This window comes from Ovis aries, chromosome 21 (genome assembly GCF_016772045.2).
Source record: "Ovis aries strain OAR_USU_Benz2616 breed Rambouillet chromosome 21, ARS-UI_Ramb_v3.0, whole genome shotgun sequence".
Classification (NCBI taxonomy): Eukaryota; Metazoa; Chordata; class Mammalia; order Artiodactyla; family Bovidae; genus Ovis; species Ovis aries.
Genome location: NC_056074.1, coordinates 38,482,403 through 38,498,507, shown reverse-complemented (window position 1 = coordinate 38,498,507; position 16,105 = coordinate 38,482,403). Strand labels below are relative to the sequence as shown.

General features: G+C 43.3%; 1 protein-coding gene across 10 annotated transcripts in view; it reads left to right on the top strand.

The window, feature by feature from the left end:
- Window positions 1-3,581: 3,581 nt before the first annotated feature.
- ATL3 (atlastin GTPase 3) overlaps window positions 3,582-16,105 on the top strand; it is a 43,817-nt gene continuing 31,293 nt past the window's right edge. Inside the window, exons 1-2 of one of the 10 annotated variants that reach the window (XM_042238320.1) lie at window positions 3,582-3,671; window positions 13,881-13,992. Coding sequence is in view for 6 of the 10 variants with exons in the window: in XM_060404065.1 (XP_060260048.1) it covers window positions 13,376-13,381; window positions 13,881-13,992 (118 nt within the window). In the remaining 4 variants the exon portion in view is untranslated. Of the gene's footprint in view, window positions 3,672-3,951; window positions 9,361-13,193; window positions 13,382-13,880; window positions 13,997-16,105 lie in introns of those variants that run through there. The other 9 variants (XM_060404068.1, XM_060404070.1, XM_060404066.1 and 6 more) reach the window with 9 other exon arrangements.

Here is a 16,105-nt window from a genome sequence, read left to right as displayed (position 1 = left end):
CATGGGGTTGCAAAGAGTCGGACATGACTGAGCAACTGAACTGGACTGATATATGTTTATTCTCAAAAGTATATATACTATAAAGTGTTAATGTATCACTAACCTCTCTGTACCCACTGGTCTCCCCCTCTACACTCACAGAGGTAACTGCTCTGTCAGGAGCTTTTTTGGTGGTAAATGCAAGGGTGAATATAGCAAATCTATATCCTTATCTACCTTTTCAATGCTTCCCAGGTAGTGTATTGGTAAAGAATCTGCCTGCCAGTGTAGGAGCTGCAAGAGATGCAGGTTCGATGCCTGAGTTGGGAAGATCCCCTAGAGAAGGAAGTGGTAACCCACTCCAGTATTCTTGCCTGGAAAATCCCACGAACAGAGGAGCCTTTGGGATTACAGTCCATGGAGTCACAGAGTACACGACTGAGCACGCACACACACACACACACACACACACACACACACACACCCTTTTTAACACAAATGATAGTGCTTCCTTTCCTTAACAGCAAATTCTAGTGATCTTTTCTAGTGTCTTTTTGAGGCATTAAGACAGTTGTGCTGTTGACTGCAGTTAACAATAACAAAGCAGCTGATAGATTTAGAGGTTTTATTCTGTTACTATATTGAGGGCCTGATATTCAACTTATAACAGCCTAAGAGTTAGGATTGACTTTTCTTTTGACAAACTAGGACAACAAGTTATTCCCCCATTATATACGCAAGCAAAGTAAGGTATTTAAATGACACCCAGGAATGCCAGTTGTCCAGTCTGTCCCTTGTGAGTACCTAGACTGTTGCTTAAATGTGGATCCTGCGAGTCGGTGGTAGGAGAGGAGTCTGAAGTGTGTCCCAGCACAGTGAGTGAAGGTTATTTATTTGGCTGGCTACCCCACAAGGCTGTGAGTCTCTGGAGGACAAGAATGTGCCTTATGTATTGTGGCAGCATTACTGCCTATCACTGTGCCTGGTACATAACAAACACCCTGTTTTTGGAAAGCTTCGGAACCTGATTCACAGTGGATCTCACTGCAGAAAACAATTTTGCTATTTTTGTCCTCTGTAACATACTTTAATACGTTGAATATGTATGACTTTGTTTTGCTTTTCCAGAATGAATATAATTACCAATTTTTGAGCACTAATCATGCATCAGTCATAATTACCAAACACATCTCACTTAACTAATTATGACAACTCTGTGGCTTGAGTATTCAAATTATTTGGCAGATGATGATGAAATGAGTTCAAAGAGGTAAACTAACTCACCCAACTGTACACCTAGTGAGCTAGAGTTCAGAACCAGGTCAGTCTGACCACAAAGGCAGTGGCCTTGACCATTCAAACATATCTATATGTCACCTACTTCTTGAAAACCACAAGGAAAGCTCAGCCTCTGGTCATACTATATTATCTCCAGGGTTTCGATAACCATGAGTACTTGAGAAGGAAACAGTAATAACAAAACAGGCTTCTTGTTTACAGGAGTTGTTTTTTGAGTTGGGACTAATCCTAAAGTCTACCTATCGTTTGTATTGTGTTGTTCCGAGTGCCAAAAACTTCTACAATATATGCAGAAGGCTGAGGTGCTGACATTGACCTTGATGATGTTATACTGAGCAAGATGTAATGTCAGTATTTGCTGTCACTTCCTGACAGGGTGCATTTCAATGTATCTCTATTGGGAACCCTTAAAATAGAACAGTGGAGAAGGAAATGGCAAACCACTCCAATATTCTTGCCTGGCGAATCCCATGGACAGAGAAGCCTGGCAGGCTATAGCCCATGGAGTCACAAAGAGTTGGACACGACTGAGTGACTACCACAAATTAGAACAGGGTATGTTGTTCAAAAGCAAAAATTAGATATTTAGTATTAAAGGAACAAAAAGAGAGAGTGGGTAGTGTTACGTGTAACATGCACTTTCTTTATTTATCCTTTCAGTAAGTATTTGAGTTTCTACTTTCTGCCTGGCACTGTTTGGGGGCACTGGAGATACAAGCAGTGAACACAAACAAAAATTCCTGTCTGTTTGTAAATTATGTTCTAATGGGAAGACACAAACAAAAAGAAAAGTAAAACAGAAGTTAGATGTTGAGCAGTCTTATAGAGAAGGATGGGAAGGGAAGTATAGGGGTTTCCCTGATAGCTCAGATGGTAAGAGTATGCCTGCAATGCAGGAGACTCAGGTTCGATCCCTGGGTTGGGAAGTTCCCTGGAGAAATGGCAGCTCACTCAGGTATTCTTGCCTGGGAAATCCCATGGATGGAGGAGCCTCCTGGATGGAGGAATCCATGGGGTTGCAAAGAGTTGGATATGACTGAATGACTAACACTATATGCTCATCACCACCATGTTCAATTTAACTTCTTAAATTGTTTATTGCAATTGTGACAAGTCATTAGTCTCTGGCCCCTTTCTCAGAGCATGCCGCATACGCCTTGGATTTGTGTAACATCTTGCAGGTCCTGCTTTCTGTGCAGACAATGTGAAACCCAGGTAACCACTTGTCCTGATATTCACATCTAGTTTCTCCTTGGTCAGTTACTTTAGCTTGAATCTAGATTCGCATAAAATGCCTGGAGGAGGTATTTAAATAATCTGGAGAGTTTGCAGAGAATCAGAAGGAGCAGGGGAAAAGAAAACAAAACAGGACCTCTTTAGGTAACTTTAGGTAGAATTATCTTTACTTCTTCACTGCTGGCCTAATCACTCTGGGAATGAAACACAGATCAAGGGCATAGCACAGCCTAGAGATGGCTGGAAGGAGGTTCTGGGTAGGTTATAAAAGGTAAGACAGAAGAAAGTGGAATTATGTGTCAAGTGAATGAAGCAAGGGTGATGCAAGAGGTGGTGCTGGTGGTGGCGACAGACACTTTAGCCTCTCATCAGCTACTTACCCCCAAGACAACTGTCCCTACCCCAACAAATCCAAAATAACAATACTCTTCAATTGTGACAACTGCCAGTTTTGCAATCACATATGAGTGTGAATAAAAGCATTTTTGGAGAACCGTGTTTTGTATTGATCTACCATACAGTTTAAGTAAGTGTCATTGCCAAAGCAACTTCAAGACAAGCTCCAGGAAGCCAGAGGTTTAAAAAATACGGCCATAGCTTAGAAAGAACAAAGCCAGTGGAAGGACTTTCCCTAGAAGTTCTTATGTTAGCTGTTAAGAGTAGCGATGGTGGGCCATCAGGCTTGGGCAGACAGGAATATCGGGAGTAGCTGTAATGGTGATAATGAAGTCACGCCCTCCTCTCCTTGTGAAGTCAAAATCATTTAAAAAACCAGTGATGCTCACGTCATCCGTGGTTGAGGCCTCCCTTCGGTCCTTAGGGTAGAGTGCCGCCTACCTATGGCTCCGGCCAGCGTTAAACATCGAAACCCTCTCAAACGCGGCCGGTGGGGGTCTGATGCCGGTTCCACCAAGGCCTCGGACCTGGGCCTGGCCTCAAGACTAAGCTGGGCGGGGACCACTGGCCGGCTCGGTTCTCCCCGCATGGCCTGCTGGGAGTTGTAGTTCAGTCGTCGAAGAGCCGCGACAATCCCAGTCCCTCTCTTCCGCTTCCTCCCCGCCCCGGATGAGTTCGCCAAACGGGAACCGCTGGCGGGTTACCAGAGAACGAGGGGCTACAATTCCCAAGGGACCGTAGCTCCCAGGGCGCAGCCCCAGGTATTCCAGACCGAGAGTCTGACTCCAGCGCACGCGCACTCGCGTCGGGCGGTGGCGGGATTCTGCCGCGTGCGCTTTCCCGCCCCAGTCCGCTAGGCGCTCGCTGCGCCTCGGTCGACCCTTGCCAACCCTCTGTGTTCTCGCTCTCTCGCGGCTTCGCGCGCCGGTCCTCGCTAGTTTCTGTTCGAGCCCAGGCCACGCCCGTTTCCCGCCTCCAGGGCCTGGTTCGTTCCCGCCCCAGCCCTGCCCTTTTTGCGCCCCTGCTGCTTCTGCTGGAGGCGGAGGCTCCATGTTGTCCCCTCAGCGAGCGGCTGCATCGGGAGGAGCAGGTGAGGCGCCCGATTGCCCCCGAGCCCGCTCCGTGGCCACCTCCACCGCCCTCGCTGCTGTAGCTCCGAGGAGACCGCACGCCCGCGCCGCCACCCTTCCTCGTCCCGGGGTTGGGAGCGCGCGCCCCTCCTTGGTGTCCCTTGGCCGGCTTATTCGGGTCCAGGGGCTGCTCGCGGGGTCGGGACGGTAGGGCACGGGCGGGGCCTTCCTCGGCCACCGTCGGAGGTCGGGCCCTGCGCTCGGGGGAGACTGTTAGTGCCCCTTGGGGCTGCTGCCGCCCGCCTGGCGCCTCCCCTCCTCGCCTGGGGCGGCCCCGAGTGTCGGTGGTCCCGGGGCGTCGTTCCAAGGCTTTGCCCCGCGGGCCCCGCCCTGGTTGAGCTGGGCGCTCTTGGCTGCGGGCCCCTTCCTTCCTGGGCGCTTCGCACACTCGCGGGCCGAGTGGCTCTGGCCTTGTTAACGGGCCCAGGGAGCTGAGAAAATATAGATGCCGTATTGTTCAACCTTTCAAAAAGCTGTGGAGGCTGCGAAGTGTCTTTGAGTTGGAAACTATTTTTATCCTAACGACCTTGAGTTACAAGAAGTATTAGGAAGGTTGATTTTCAACCCACACTTATCTCCCTAAAGGAGATAATAGAATGTGGCCTAAATTGATTTTTAAGAAGTTTTTTTAGTACGTGTGGTACAATACGTTCTTTTGCTTTCTTGAGGACATAACGAATAGTGAAAGTATTAAATAAAAACAAATGGTCACCATAAATTCGTGGGTTTTGATTTCATCTATCATTTTACCTGACTTTATTTTTGTTTGCTGTGGGTTCTGTTGAAATGGCCAGACGTTTCATTTGCGAAATCTAAAGGCAACAACAGAACATTGAAGACTCTTCAGTAAATCTCAGCCCTGAAATTTGAACACGAAGTTGGGTAGAATGTTTTGGGAAGGAGAGAAAAGAACTAACGGACCAAAAACGGTTTCCCATTCTGGCTGGCTTTTGGAGAATCGAAACCTATGTAGTTTTAAGCCAAGATACGTATTCAGCATTGCAGTGTTGAATTTCAAATGAGTGCTTTTTTTTTCAGTCCCCACAGAAAGTAGCTCATAGTGTCGAAATCTCTTTTGCTGCTTTAACACCTGTCAAGGAAACGCTTGACTGAAGATCTCTACCTAATGAGGCATTAGTTTCCCAGAGCAGGTTGTTTTATTAGCTATTGTTTACTGTCTTACTGGAGTCATAAAGTTAAGAAAAGTAGTAGCAGAAAAGAAATGTGATGATGTGTGCTAGCATAATTGTCCTAGTTTTCACTAAACAGGGCTTGTTCAGTTGCTGAGTCGTGTCCCATCCTTTGTGACCCCATAGATTGCAGCATACCAGGCTTCCCTGTTTAGAATAGGCCTTTGTAGAATTGGTTTTCTAAGGTGTAGCACATGCATTTTTTCATTTTTATGATTCCTAAGTCATAGAAGATATACTCACTAATTATTTAAAATGAAATGATGGAGACTTGTAAGAAGAAATGTAAAGTCTTCCCTACCTCCCCAGTTCCTCAGTGGTAGCCATTACTCACAATTTGGTCATATAGTCTTAATATTTCTTTGAAATATTAGGGAACCCTTGGGCGTGTGAACTTGTTTGAGAATTGGTTTAAAATTTACCTCTGATGACTAGGCATGCCTTTAAAGTTTCTGTGGCCTTGTGTTTCATGTTGAGAAATTGTTTAAACAACACAACTATAGTTTAAAGTTAGTCTGAATTTTAAAACATTTTCCTGACTTTGAGATTCTAAAAGCATATTCTCTAAAAAATATCAAGGGGGAAACATGATGGGAAAGCTTTTAGTTAAAAGGAAAAAAAAATCTTTTAGTTGCTATAGAGCTGTGGTTCCCAGCTCTGCTGCGCTTTAGAATAACTTGGGTTTTTAAAAACCTGCCAATGCTTGGAGCTAACTCACAGATTCCAATTTAACTCATTGAGGAGCCAGGCAGTAGTGAAAAAGCTCCTAAAACCCAAGCAACTTAATTTTTATATTAATAGATAATCAAATTTCCCTATAGGTTGTTGCTTAATTTGAATTGATTTGTTGCATTATAGGAAGTATAGTTTGTAATGTCAGTATTTTTGTATTGAGTTGTTACTCTTCTGGTTTCCCCAGTGGCTTGGCTGGTAAAGAATCCGATTGCCTGCAATGCAGGAGACAGGAGACAGGGGTTCCATCCCTGAGTTGGGAAGATCCTCTGGAGGAGGAAATGGCAACCTACTCCAATATTCTTGCCTGAAAAATCCCATGAAAAAAAGAGCCTGGCGGGCTACAGTCCATAGGGAGGCTAAAGTATATTACAAATTAGAAAGTAGATTTTACAGACATAGTATGTGAAAAAGCAGAGAAGTAGATTCATTCTTTATGTTTTGAAATGATGAGGAATCCAAATCAAATATTGCCAGTTAAGAAAGTCTTATTCAACTGGAATACAGATAATTAAAACCTTCAGGTAACCAGGTTGATTTTGGTGGTGGTCTTATTTTTAGGGTAAAGTCAAATAAGGTGAATATTGAATTCTTTCTATTAAAAAGATGTTTTCTCATTTTTAGATTCGGTCTCTGCATTTCTGACGTAATTGATTTTCATAAATCCATGAAGCACTGCAGAATTCTTAATTGACTTAGAAAAAGTGCTTTTGTTCAACATTCTGTGCGCTAAGCATTCTGTGGAGGCTTCTCTCATAGCTCAGTAGGTAAAGAATCTGCCTGCAGTGCAGGAGACCTGGGTTCCAATCCTGGTTGGGAAGATCCCCTGGAGAAGGAAATGGCAACCCACTCCAGTATTCTTGCCAAGAGAATTCCATGGACAGAGAAACCCGGCAGGCTACAGTCCATGGACTTTCAAGAGTTGGGCATGACTTAGTGACCAGACCACTACCTGTGCTAAAATACAAAAATTTTCTACGACAGATGAAAATAATCTTCCTTGTAAACTTTTAATTAATTAGAATGTCAGTTTCCCCTAGTATTCTATTGAGTTGTGTTTAAATAGTATTTTCGTGGAAACAACCTTTGAAATATGTGTATCTACCAGTATACTACCTTGAGACAAAAGGCACTCCCACCATCAGCAAAAAGGAGCCACACCCAGGAGTTCTAGAGTTGGCTGAGAGTTTCCCGGTACCTTTGTATGTGATGATGTGTTTTCTTTGGCGTTCTTTGTGAATTGGGAACTTTAAAAGACTGCCAGCAAGAACAAGGCATGAAAATGGTATGCTTCTGTTTTTGGGTGTGTTGCTTTTGCTCTTTAGAAACTGTGGTATTTCAAAAGGAGACTGGAAAACTCAGGTCATAACTTTACCCTGAGTCATGCACGCTGCTCAGTGAAATGTTTCTTTAAGTATAGTTAGGATTTACTTTTCAGAACTCTCTGGACAGGAAGGATGAGAACTGAGGCGCGCTCTGCCCCAGTGGTTTTTAACCCAGGGTGGTTTTGCCTGGTTGGGACACTTAGCAATGCCTGGAGGCGTGTATGAGTCTCCCAAGAGGGAGTGCGATTGGTACCTGGTGAGAAGAGGTGAGAGATGCTGCTAAATATCCTACAGTGAGTGGGATAGTTCCCCGTAACAGAGTTATCCACCCAAAATACCAGTGGTGCTGAGGTTGAGAAACCCTGGTCTAAACTGTTCAATTGATCTACTAACTTCTGTCTGAATTACCTGAAATAGCAATTATTGCTTCCAAATAACTGGTTTCGTTGAGTTTATCACTGTTTTCAAATATTTGAGGAGCATTTAAACTTCTTTCCCCCATAATGCTTTTCCTGATAGAACTTGTTCCTTAAAATGTGTGTTTCCCAGGGTTGGGAAGGCCACTTAGAATTCAGTTGTCTCATCTGCTTCTGTTTAGCCTGTGCTGCTACGTGGTCTTCTGTCCTTTAAAAATTCAGAAATCGAGAAGGCAGTGGCACCCCACTCCAGGACTCTTGCCTGGAAAATCCAGGGACAGCGGAGCCTGGTGGGCTGCAGTCCATGGGGTCGCTAAGAGTTGGGCACGACTGAGCGATTCACTTTCACTTTTCTCTTTCCTGCATTGGAGAAGGCAATGGCAACCCACTCCAGTGTTCTTGCCTGGAGAATCCCAGGGACGGGGGAGACTGGTGGGCTGCTGCCTATGGGATCGCACAGGGTCGGACACGACTGAAGCGACTCAGCAGCAGCAGGATGAATTAGCGTTGTAGTTTCCATAGTCTCTACAAATCTTTCCCAGTAATAATTTCACTTGTTAGTCTTTCAGCCATTCTGTTTGTCTGTCCTTTTGGTGAAGTTGTTCAGTTGCCTAGTTGTGTTCAGCTCTTTGCGACCCCACGGACTGCAGCATGCCAGGCTTCCCTGTCCTTCACCATTTCCTGGAGTTTGCTCAAACTCATGTCCACTGAGTCCAATTATACATCGATTAAATAAGCATATTTAAACCTAGTGGTTAATCTGGATTAAGGTGTGTATTAAAAAGGAGAGGCTAAATCAGTGCTTTAAAAGTATTTGGAAAAAACGTCCATGTCAATTATTGGAATCCTTTATAATTATCCAAATATTTTCAACATTTCTACATACTTTGAAATGATGACTGATACAGTGTTACTTTGAGCTATTTACAGCACTGATAATTAGCAGTATAATAGTTTCACCACTCACCTTTTTTTTTAAAAAATTAGATTTTAAGCTCACTAAACTTCAATTTTTCCTAAACTTAGGTTTATAAGTTTACTTAAATGTAAACGGATGGTCTGGGAACTGGGAGCCCCCCCCCCCCAAAAAAAAAAAGTGTATACTGAGGATAGATATGACTGGTCAGGCCGTATCTTTTGTATGTATATAAAATGTCACATCTGTTGTTCATGTACGTGAACATAATAAAGCATGAACTCTTCATATACTAAACAGATATTAATTGTTCATATTAAGTGAGCGTTACTCAGAAAATGTCAACTTGGAAAATGATTACTTTGCTAAGGGAGAAGGCATATAAGGTTACCACTTAAAGGTTTTTCTAGTACCATCCCTGGAGGTTAGATCTCCAGTATGATTCCAGAGAAATGGAAGTAATTTCACTGCAAATGGGGTGTCTCTCTCTCCCTTAAAAAAAGCCTCAAGTCTTTTGTGGAGTCCTTCCTGTGCAAGTTGCTTTTTTTATCATGAATTTTGATCTGTTCTTTAGCCAGGCCTATACAATTTAAGTTAAACCAAAGCATGAATAGGTTCCGTAACAAGTTTGGCCAATTTGGATATTCAGGAAGTTTTCAGTTGTTGAAGAAGCATCGAGTTTTAGAGCTGGAAAATGGCTTTACCTAACCGCCTGATTTTGTAGAAGAAACTGAGACATAGGTAAGTGAAATGATTTACTCATGCTGTTACAGTGAGTGCGAAACTGGGCCCTGAAGTCTGGCCTTTCCTGACTGTTAGGAAGGCCTCTCTCCTCTACATACTCCTTCACTTGCATAACCATGTTTGCCAAACCAGGAGCTGAAGTTACAGAAGGAAGAGATGATAGTGTTTGGTGGTACATTGCCTATGAGTCAGGAAAGCTGTGGAGGCTGAAAGGCAGAGATTTGAAAGAGTGGAGTAGCTGACAGGATTCACTTTGATGATACCAAATGACTAATGATACTATATTCAGAGTTATAAAATGGTAGAGGTTTAATCTTGACTCATTTTACTGTTGAGACTGAAGGCTGGACATGCCTAGAATCACACGGGTTGTTAGTGGGAGAACTGGAACAGGAACTTGTCCTCTGACTCTTACACCCATTTATTTCTATACAGTACTCCTCCGAGAGTGGGCTGATGGTGGAGTATCCAGGTGAATGTGTGCCTTAGGCAGTTGCACATTTGAACCCAAGTCCAGGTTAGAAATGAATGAAGTTGCATCACCAAAGTAGAGGGTGTAGTGAAATTAATTAATTAATGGGCTTCTCTTGTGGCTCACCTGGTAAAGAATCCACCTGCAATGCAGGAGACCTGGGTTCGATCTCTGGGTTGAGAAGATCCCCTGGAGAAGGGAAAGACTAACCACTCCAGTATTCTGGCCTGGAGGATTCCATGGACTGTGTAGTCCATGGGGTTGCAAAGAGTCAGACACGACTGATTTCACTAATTTCAGTGAAATTAATGAGTAGAGAGCTCAATCAGGGAGAGGATGAGAACTGCACAAGGCTTAAGCGGCATTGGTGGGTATCACTGGCTGAAAAGAGGTTGATAAGAGGCTGGAAGGGAAGGAGTGGGCACTGTTGTAGAGTCCAAAGCTTTTAAGAAGTGTTAGAAGTTGTGGGCCAGTGTGTTTTATCACCAGTTAGGGTTGAGTGGGAATCAAGAAAGGCCTATTGCATTTGGGAGGTGAGGTCACTGATGGGCTAGAGAGCGGTTTCAACAGAGAGACTGAGAGGAAACTCAGATGGCAAGGTGATGAGAAGGGAATGAGTGCATGAAGACAGACTTGAAGGAGGCCGACAGTGACAGAAAGGAGACTGGGAGGAGGAAGGGAAGAAACTGACTTTTACCGCAATTCTTCGCGTGCACTGTTAGATTTAGTGTTCACGATACTAGGAAGCTATTATTCTAAGGTAGGTGCTGGGCCTGAGCGTGACAGTTTCCTTACTCCCCAGGAGCTCATTACGATATAAAGTTGTAATGAGTGGAGTAATCAGTGAAAATCACTCAGTGGTGTCTGACTCTTTGAGACTCCATGGGCAATATATAGTCCATGGAATTTTCCAGGCCAGGATACTGGAGTGGGCAGCCTTTCCCTTCTCCAGGGGGATCTTCCTGACCCAGGGATCGAACCTAGGTCTCCCGCATTGCAGGTGGATTCTTTACCAGCTGAGTACAAGGGAAGCCCCAGGTAGAATAATAGTATGTGCTAGTAGTCTTTTTAAAATTAATTTATTTTAAATTGAAGGATAATAGCTTTGCAGCATTGTGTTGGTTTCTGTCATACATCAGCATGAATCAGCCATAGGTGTACATATGTCCCCTCCCTCCTCAACCCCCCCCCCCCCACCTCCCAATAGTATTTACTAGTAGCAGAAATAGGAAGATTGAGTCCATAATATGTGTCATACGGGCTTCACAGGTGGCTCAGTGTTAAAGAATTCACCTCCTAAGGCAGGAGCCACAGGAGACCTGGTTTTGATCCCTGGGTTGGGAAGATCCCCTGGAGAAGGAAATGGCAACCCACTCCAGTATTCTTGCCTGGGAAATCCCATGGACAGAGGAGCCTGGCAGGCTGCCGCTCGTGGGGTTGCAAAGAGTCGGATGTGACTGAGCACGCTCGCAGTTTGCGTCAGACACTTGTTGCTTTGAGATGGTATTCATTTTATAAATAAATGGAACTACAAATGGTTAGATGTTTATCCACAGTCACATTGTGACTAAGAGGTGGAGTTTGCTTCTTTATTATGCAAGTGTATACTGGATGTCTCCTGTCTGTGGGCACTGTTCTGGTTCTTAGGGGACATAGCATTGAACAAGAGACAAAATTTTCTGTCCTCATAGATCTTACATTCTGGAGGTAAGAGAGTAAGGATTCAAGCCCTGTGGACTCTGTTGATTGCTTTTTCGTGTAAAGTGATGAGCTGTGAGAGGACTGGGTGGGAGGTCAGGCCTGAGGGAGGGTGCAGGTGAGTGATGAAGGACGAGCAAGTGTTGGCTGGAGTTGAGCGGAAGGCACATTTCAGGCCGTGGAAACAAATAGTTGAATAGGCTGTATATTTGAAATTTTGAGGTTAGAACAGCATGTGGATCCTAACTTTCTCCTAGGAGGAGTATAAATTTACTGCGGAGGATGAGGAGAATACAGAATAACAGAAACCAAGGCAGCAGGGTGAATGGTGAAAGGCTTTGACTTACGGAATTAAGATTTTAGCTTTGAGCCATCAATCCATAAAATGTTTTTGATAGCTTTCTTACGTAGTTGCTGTCATGTTATGTTTATGTACTGTAATGAAGGTGTTCAGCCCTAGGGAATGAGGTGACAATTCAAAGCAACACTCTGGAGATGTTGACTTGAATGATCAACCTGATAGGCAGGAAATGTTGGAAGCTGGCATGGCTAAAGGAGAGGGCCCTGAGGTTTTGATTAAGGGCTTTACGGGATTGGGGGGATCTGAGATGCAAAGATAAATGAACAAAGGATATTTACATGATACCTAAAAATAAGATTTTTACTTGGATGATCAATAATTTAGTTTTATTGTCTTAGGAAGTGAGAGATAAACATGGTATGGTGAAAAGTGAGCACCTGTGTTTGAATTATTGATGTGTATAGTTCAAAATGGTTTTTCCCTTAAGTGGACCCAAACCAAGATCTTTTAATGTCCTATGTGCCTAGTGTACTGTTAGAGAGAAATGCAGGATCTCCCCAGCTCCCTCAACTAAATATAGCCTGGTTCTCTTCCTTTTCACTTTAATATAGGCAGAAAGAGGAAGAGATGGGGAAAGGTTTTATCTTTTTTTTTTTTTTCTTTTCCAACTGTCCTTAGTGGTCTTCATCTTTTCTTGAAGTGCAGTTCATTGCATACAACTGCATGTATTTCTGTCACGGAATTTTTCTGTCTTGTTTGTAGTCCAGGTAACGTTATCTTCCGTGCCTGTTGCCCTGACAGTACTACCTGCATCCTTAAGGGTGGGTGGTAGCTTTCAACTGTATTACATACGTATGTTCTTATTATACATACATATGTTCTTATTTAACAATTGTTTATTGTGTGCCTGCTTTCTGTTGGAAATTCACATTGCTCAATAAACTTTAATGGTGAAATAGATGAGATGGAAAGACCCAGTACCATGAAGTTAATTGTGAAGTCCTGGATGACTCGGTTTGGCTGTCTCTCAGACACTCCAAATAAGTGACTTAAACAAGGTAGACATTTTCCTCTCATGTGAAAGTGAGCCAGCAGTGGCAGTTTTGCGCCACTGAAGTCCTCAGCCCTACCTCTCTGGTTGCTCTGATATTCCTGAGGTGTCACCCTCACACGCCTGGTCCAGGGTGACTTGCTCCTACTTTTGGATCCAGCCAGCAAGAAGGGGGGAAGATGCATGATCTGAAAGTTGCTGTGTCATCTCCAGTCAGAACTTAGGCACACAGTGATACCCTACATACAGGGTTGGTTTGGAAATGTGTTTCTTCTGAGTATTTATATGCCTAGCTAAAAATATTACCATAGCAGCAGGAGAAAAACGGATGCTGGGGGAGCAACCAGCCATCTCAGGGACTTTGGTACTGCTTTGAGTATTGCATAGCACTCAACCCCGTGCCTTATCCATAAGGTGTGAATAAATTGTTTTCATTTGTTCTTTTATATGAAAGATTGAAGGTCTTCATGCCCCGGATTCACCTGCTGTTATGTCAGTAAGAACTCCAAAAGATTATTCACAAAAATGTTTTTTTATAATGGGAAAAAATGGGAAAGAAAAGTGTGAGTATCTGTGTATTACAATGCCAGCATCACATTTAATCTATAGATACAGGTTATTTTCCAGTAGTTCGCAAAAAAAGTGAAAAATGGCCAGCCTTTTGTTGCTGTCTGATACTGTAAGTTTAAAAAATGAGCAGCAGTGCTTACTTCAGGGGTAGAGTCTGGCAGTCAGCCTGTTTTGTCTACTTTGCCTGCTATCATCATTCAGCCTTTCGTGCTTCCCAGATGAAAGGGTTTCTGGGACCATATATATGATTTTGGCCATATCTAGCTATCTCTAATATGCTGAAGTGACTTAGCAGCAGCAGCTACTATGCTCAACTTAATATTTGTTTTTCAATTTACTTAAAATTCATTAGTTTTTTTTTTTTTTTAACTTAGCCTCCTTCTAAGCAATAATCCACTAAAACATGGTTTTGTTTTCTAATTCAGTTCGGTTCAGTCACTCAGTCGTGTCTGACTCTGCGACGCCATGAATTGCAGCACGCCAGGCCTCCCTGTCCATCACCAACTCCTGGAGTTCACTCAAATTCATGTCCGTCGAGTAGGTGATGCCATCCAGCCATCTCATCCTCTGTCGTCCCCTTCTCCTCCTGCCCCCAATCCCTCCCAGCATCAGGGTCTTTTCCAGTGAGTCAACTCTTCGCATGAGGTGGCCAAAGTACTGGAGTTTCAGCTTCAGCATCATTCCTTCCAAAGAACACCAAGGCTGATCTCCTTTAGAATGGACTGGTTGGATCTCCTTGCAGCCCAAGGGACTCTCAAGAGTCTTCTCCAACACCACGGTTCAAAAGCATCAATTCTTTGGCACTCAGCTTTCTTCACAGTCCAACTCTCACATCCATACATGACTACTGGAAAAAACATAGCCTTGACTAGATGGACCTTTGTTGGCAAAGTAATGTCTCTGCTTTTTAATATATTATCTAGGTTGGTCATAACTTTCCTTCCAAGGGGTAAGCATCTTTTAATTTCATGGCTGCAGTCACCATCTGCAGTGATTTTGGAGCCCCCCAAAATAAAGTCTGACACTGTTTCCACTGTTTCCCCATCTATTTCCCATGAAGTGATGGGACCAGATGCCATGATCTTCGTTTTCTGAATGTTGAGTTTAAGCCAACTTTTTCATTCTCCACTTGACTTTCATCACGAGGCTTTTTAGTTCCTCTTCACTTTCTGCCATAAGGGTGGTGTCTGCATATCTGAGGTTATTGATATTTCTCCCGGTCATCTTGATTCCAGCTTGTGCTTCTTCCAGCCCAGCGTTTCTCATGATGTACTCTGCATATAAGTTACATAAGTAGGGTGACAATATATAGCCTTGACGTACTCCTTTTCCTATTTTCAACCAGTCTGTTGTTCCATGTCCAGTTCTAACTGTTGCTTCCTGACCTGCATGCAGATTTCTCAAGAAGCAGGTTAAGTGGTCTGGTATTCCCATGTCTTTCAGAATTTCCCACAGTTTATTGTGATCCACACAGTCAAAGGCTTTGGTATAGTCAATAAAGCAGAAATAGATGTTTTTCTGGAACCCTCTTGCTTTTTCGATGATCCAGCAGATGTTGGCAGTTTGATCTCTGGTTCCTCTGCCTTTTCTAAAACTAGCTTGAACATCTGGAAGTTCACGGTTCATGTATTGCTGAAGCCTGGCTTGGAGAATTTTGAGCATTACTTTAGTAGCGTGTGAGATGAGTGCAATTGTGTGGTAGTTTGAACATTCTTTGGCATTGCCTTACTCATTCATAATTTCCTAATATTCATTAAATACCCAGTTATGAGAATCTGCTTGCTAATGCAGGAAACATGGATTTGATCCCTGGGTAGGAAAGATCTCCTAGAGAAGGAAATGGCAATCCACTCCAGTATTCTTACCTGGAGAGTTCCATCTAGACCGTGGGGTCACAAAGAATCGGACGTGACTTAACAACAACAGGTGTCCTTTTAACTGCCTAAGAACATCTCCTTTAGTACAGGAAGTAGTGCTTTGCTTCATTTCATAGGCTCCACTGCTGCTTTGTTTTGTTTTGTTTTGTTTTTTGGTATACTTTCCATAAATCCACATAGCTAAGTGGCTCTGAATTTGAAAGAATATCTTTGTGTTTCTAACTCTAGAAGAGAAACTACGAGTTAGTGTTAATTTTGAGCTAAAGAATTGCTTGCCTCTAAAACCTTGACTAGGTTTTTAAGAGTGATCTGCAAAGCATAGTCCCTACAGATCTTTTCAAGTTTTCTCCAGGACTTGTTGGGACCTGTTACTTTGTAGGCCTTAGTTTCTTTATTTTTAAAATGGAGCGATATTATTTGCTTGGTAGAGTTCTAAGCATTAAGTAAAATGATGTATGTGAAAGGCTTGGCAGTGGCAGGTGCCCTTTCTGCTCTTGGTGGACTTTGGTTTATTTTCAGTTTGGGACCATTTTGAATGAAGCTGATATGAACACTCTTGTGTGTATGTTTTTTGATGGATATACACATTCATTTCTCTTAGGTATATACCTAGGAGTGGAATTGGCTGGGTTAAAGTTAGGTTTAGTTTTAGTAGTTACTGCCTAACAGCTTTTCAGAGCCGTTCCATTCCCATCAGAGTGCATGAGAATTACAGTTGTACCTCTCTGATGGGCAAGTAGTGGTATCTCCTTATGGTTTTGATTTACATTTCT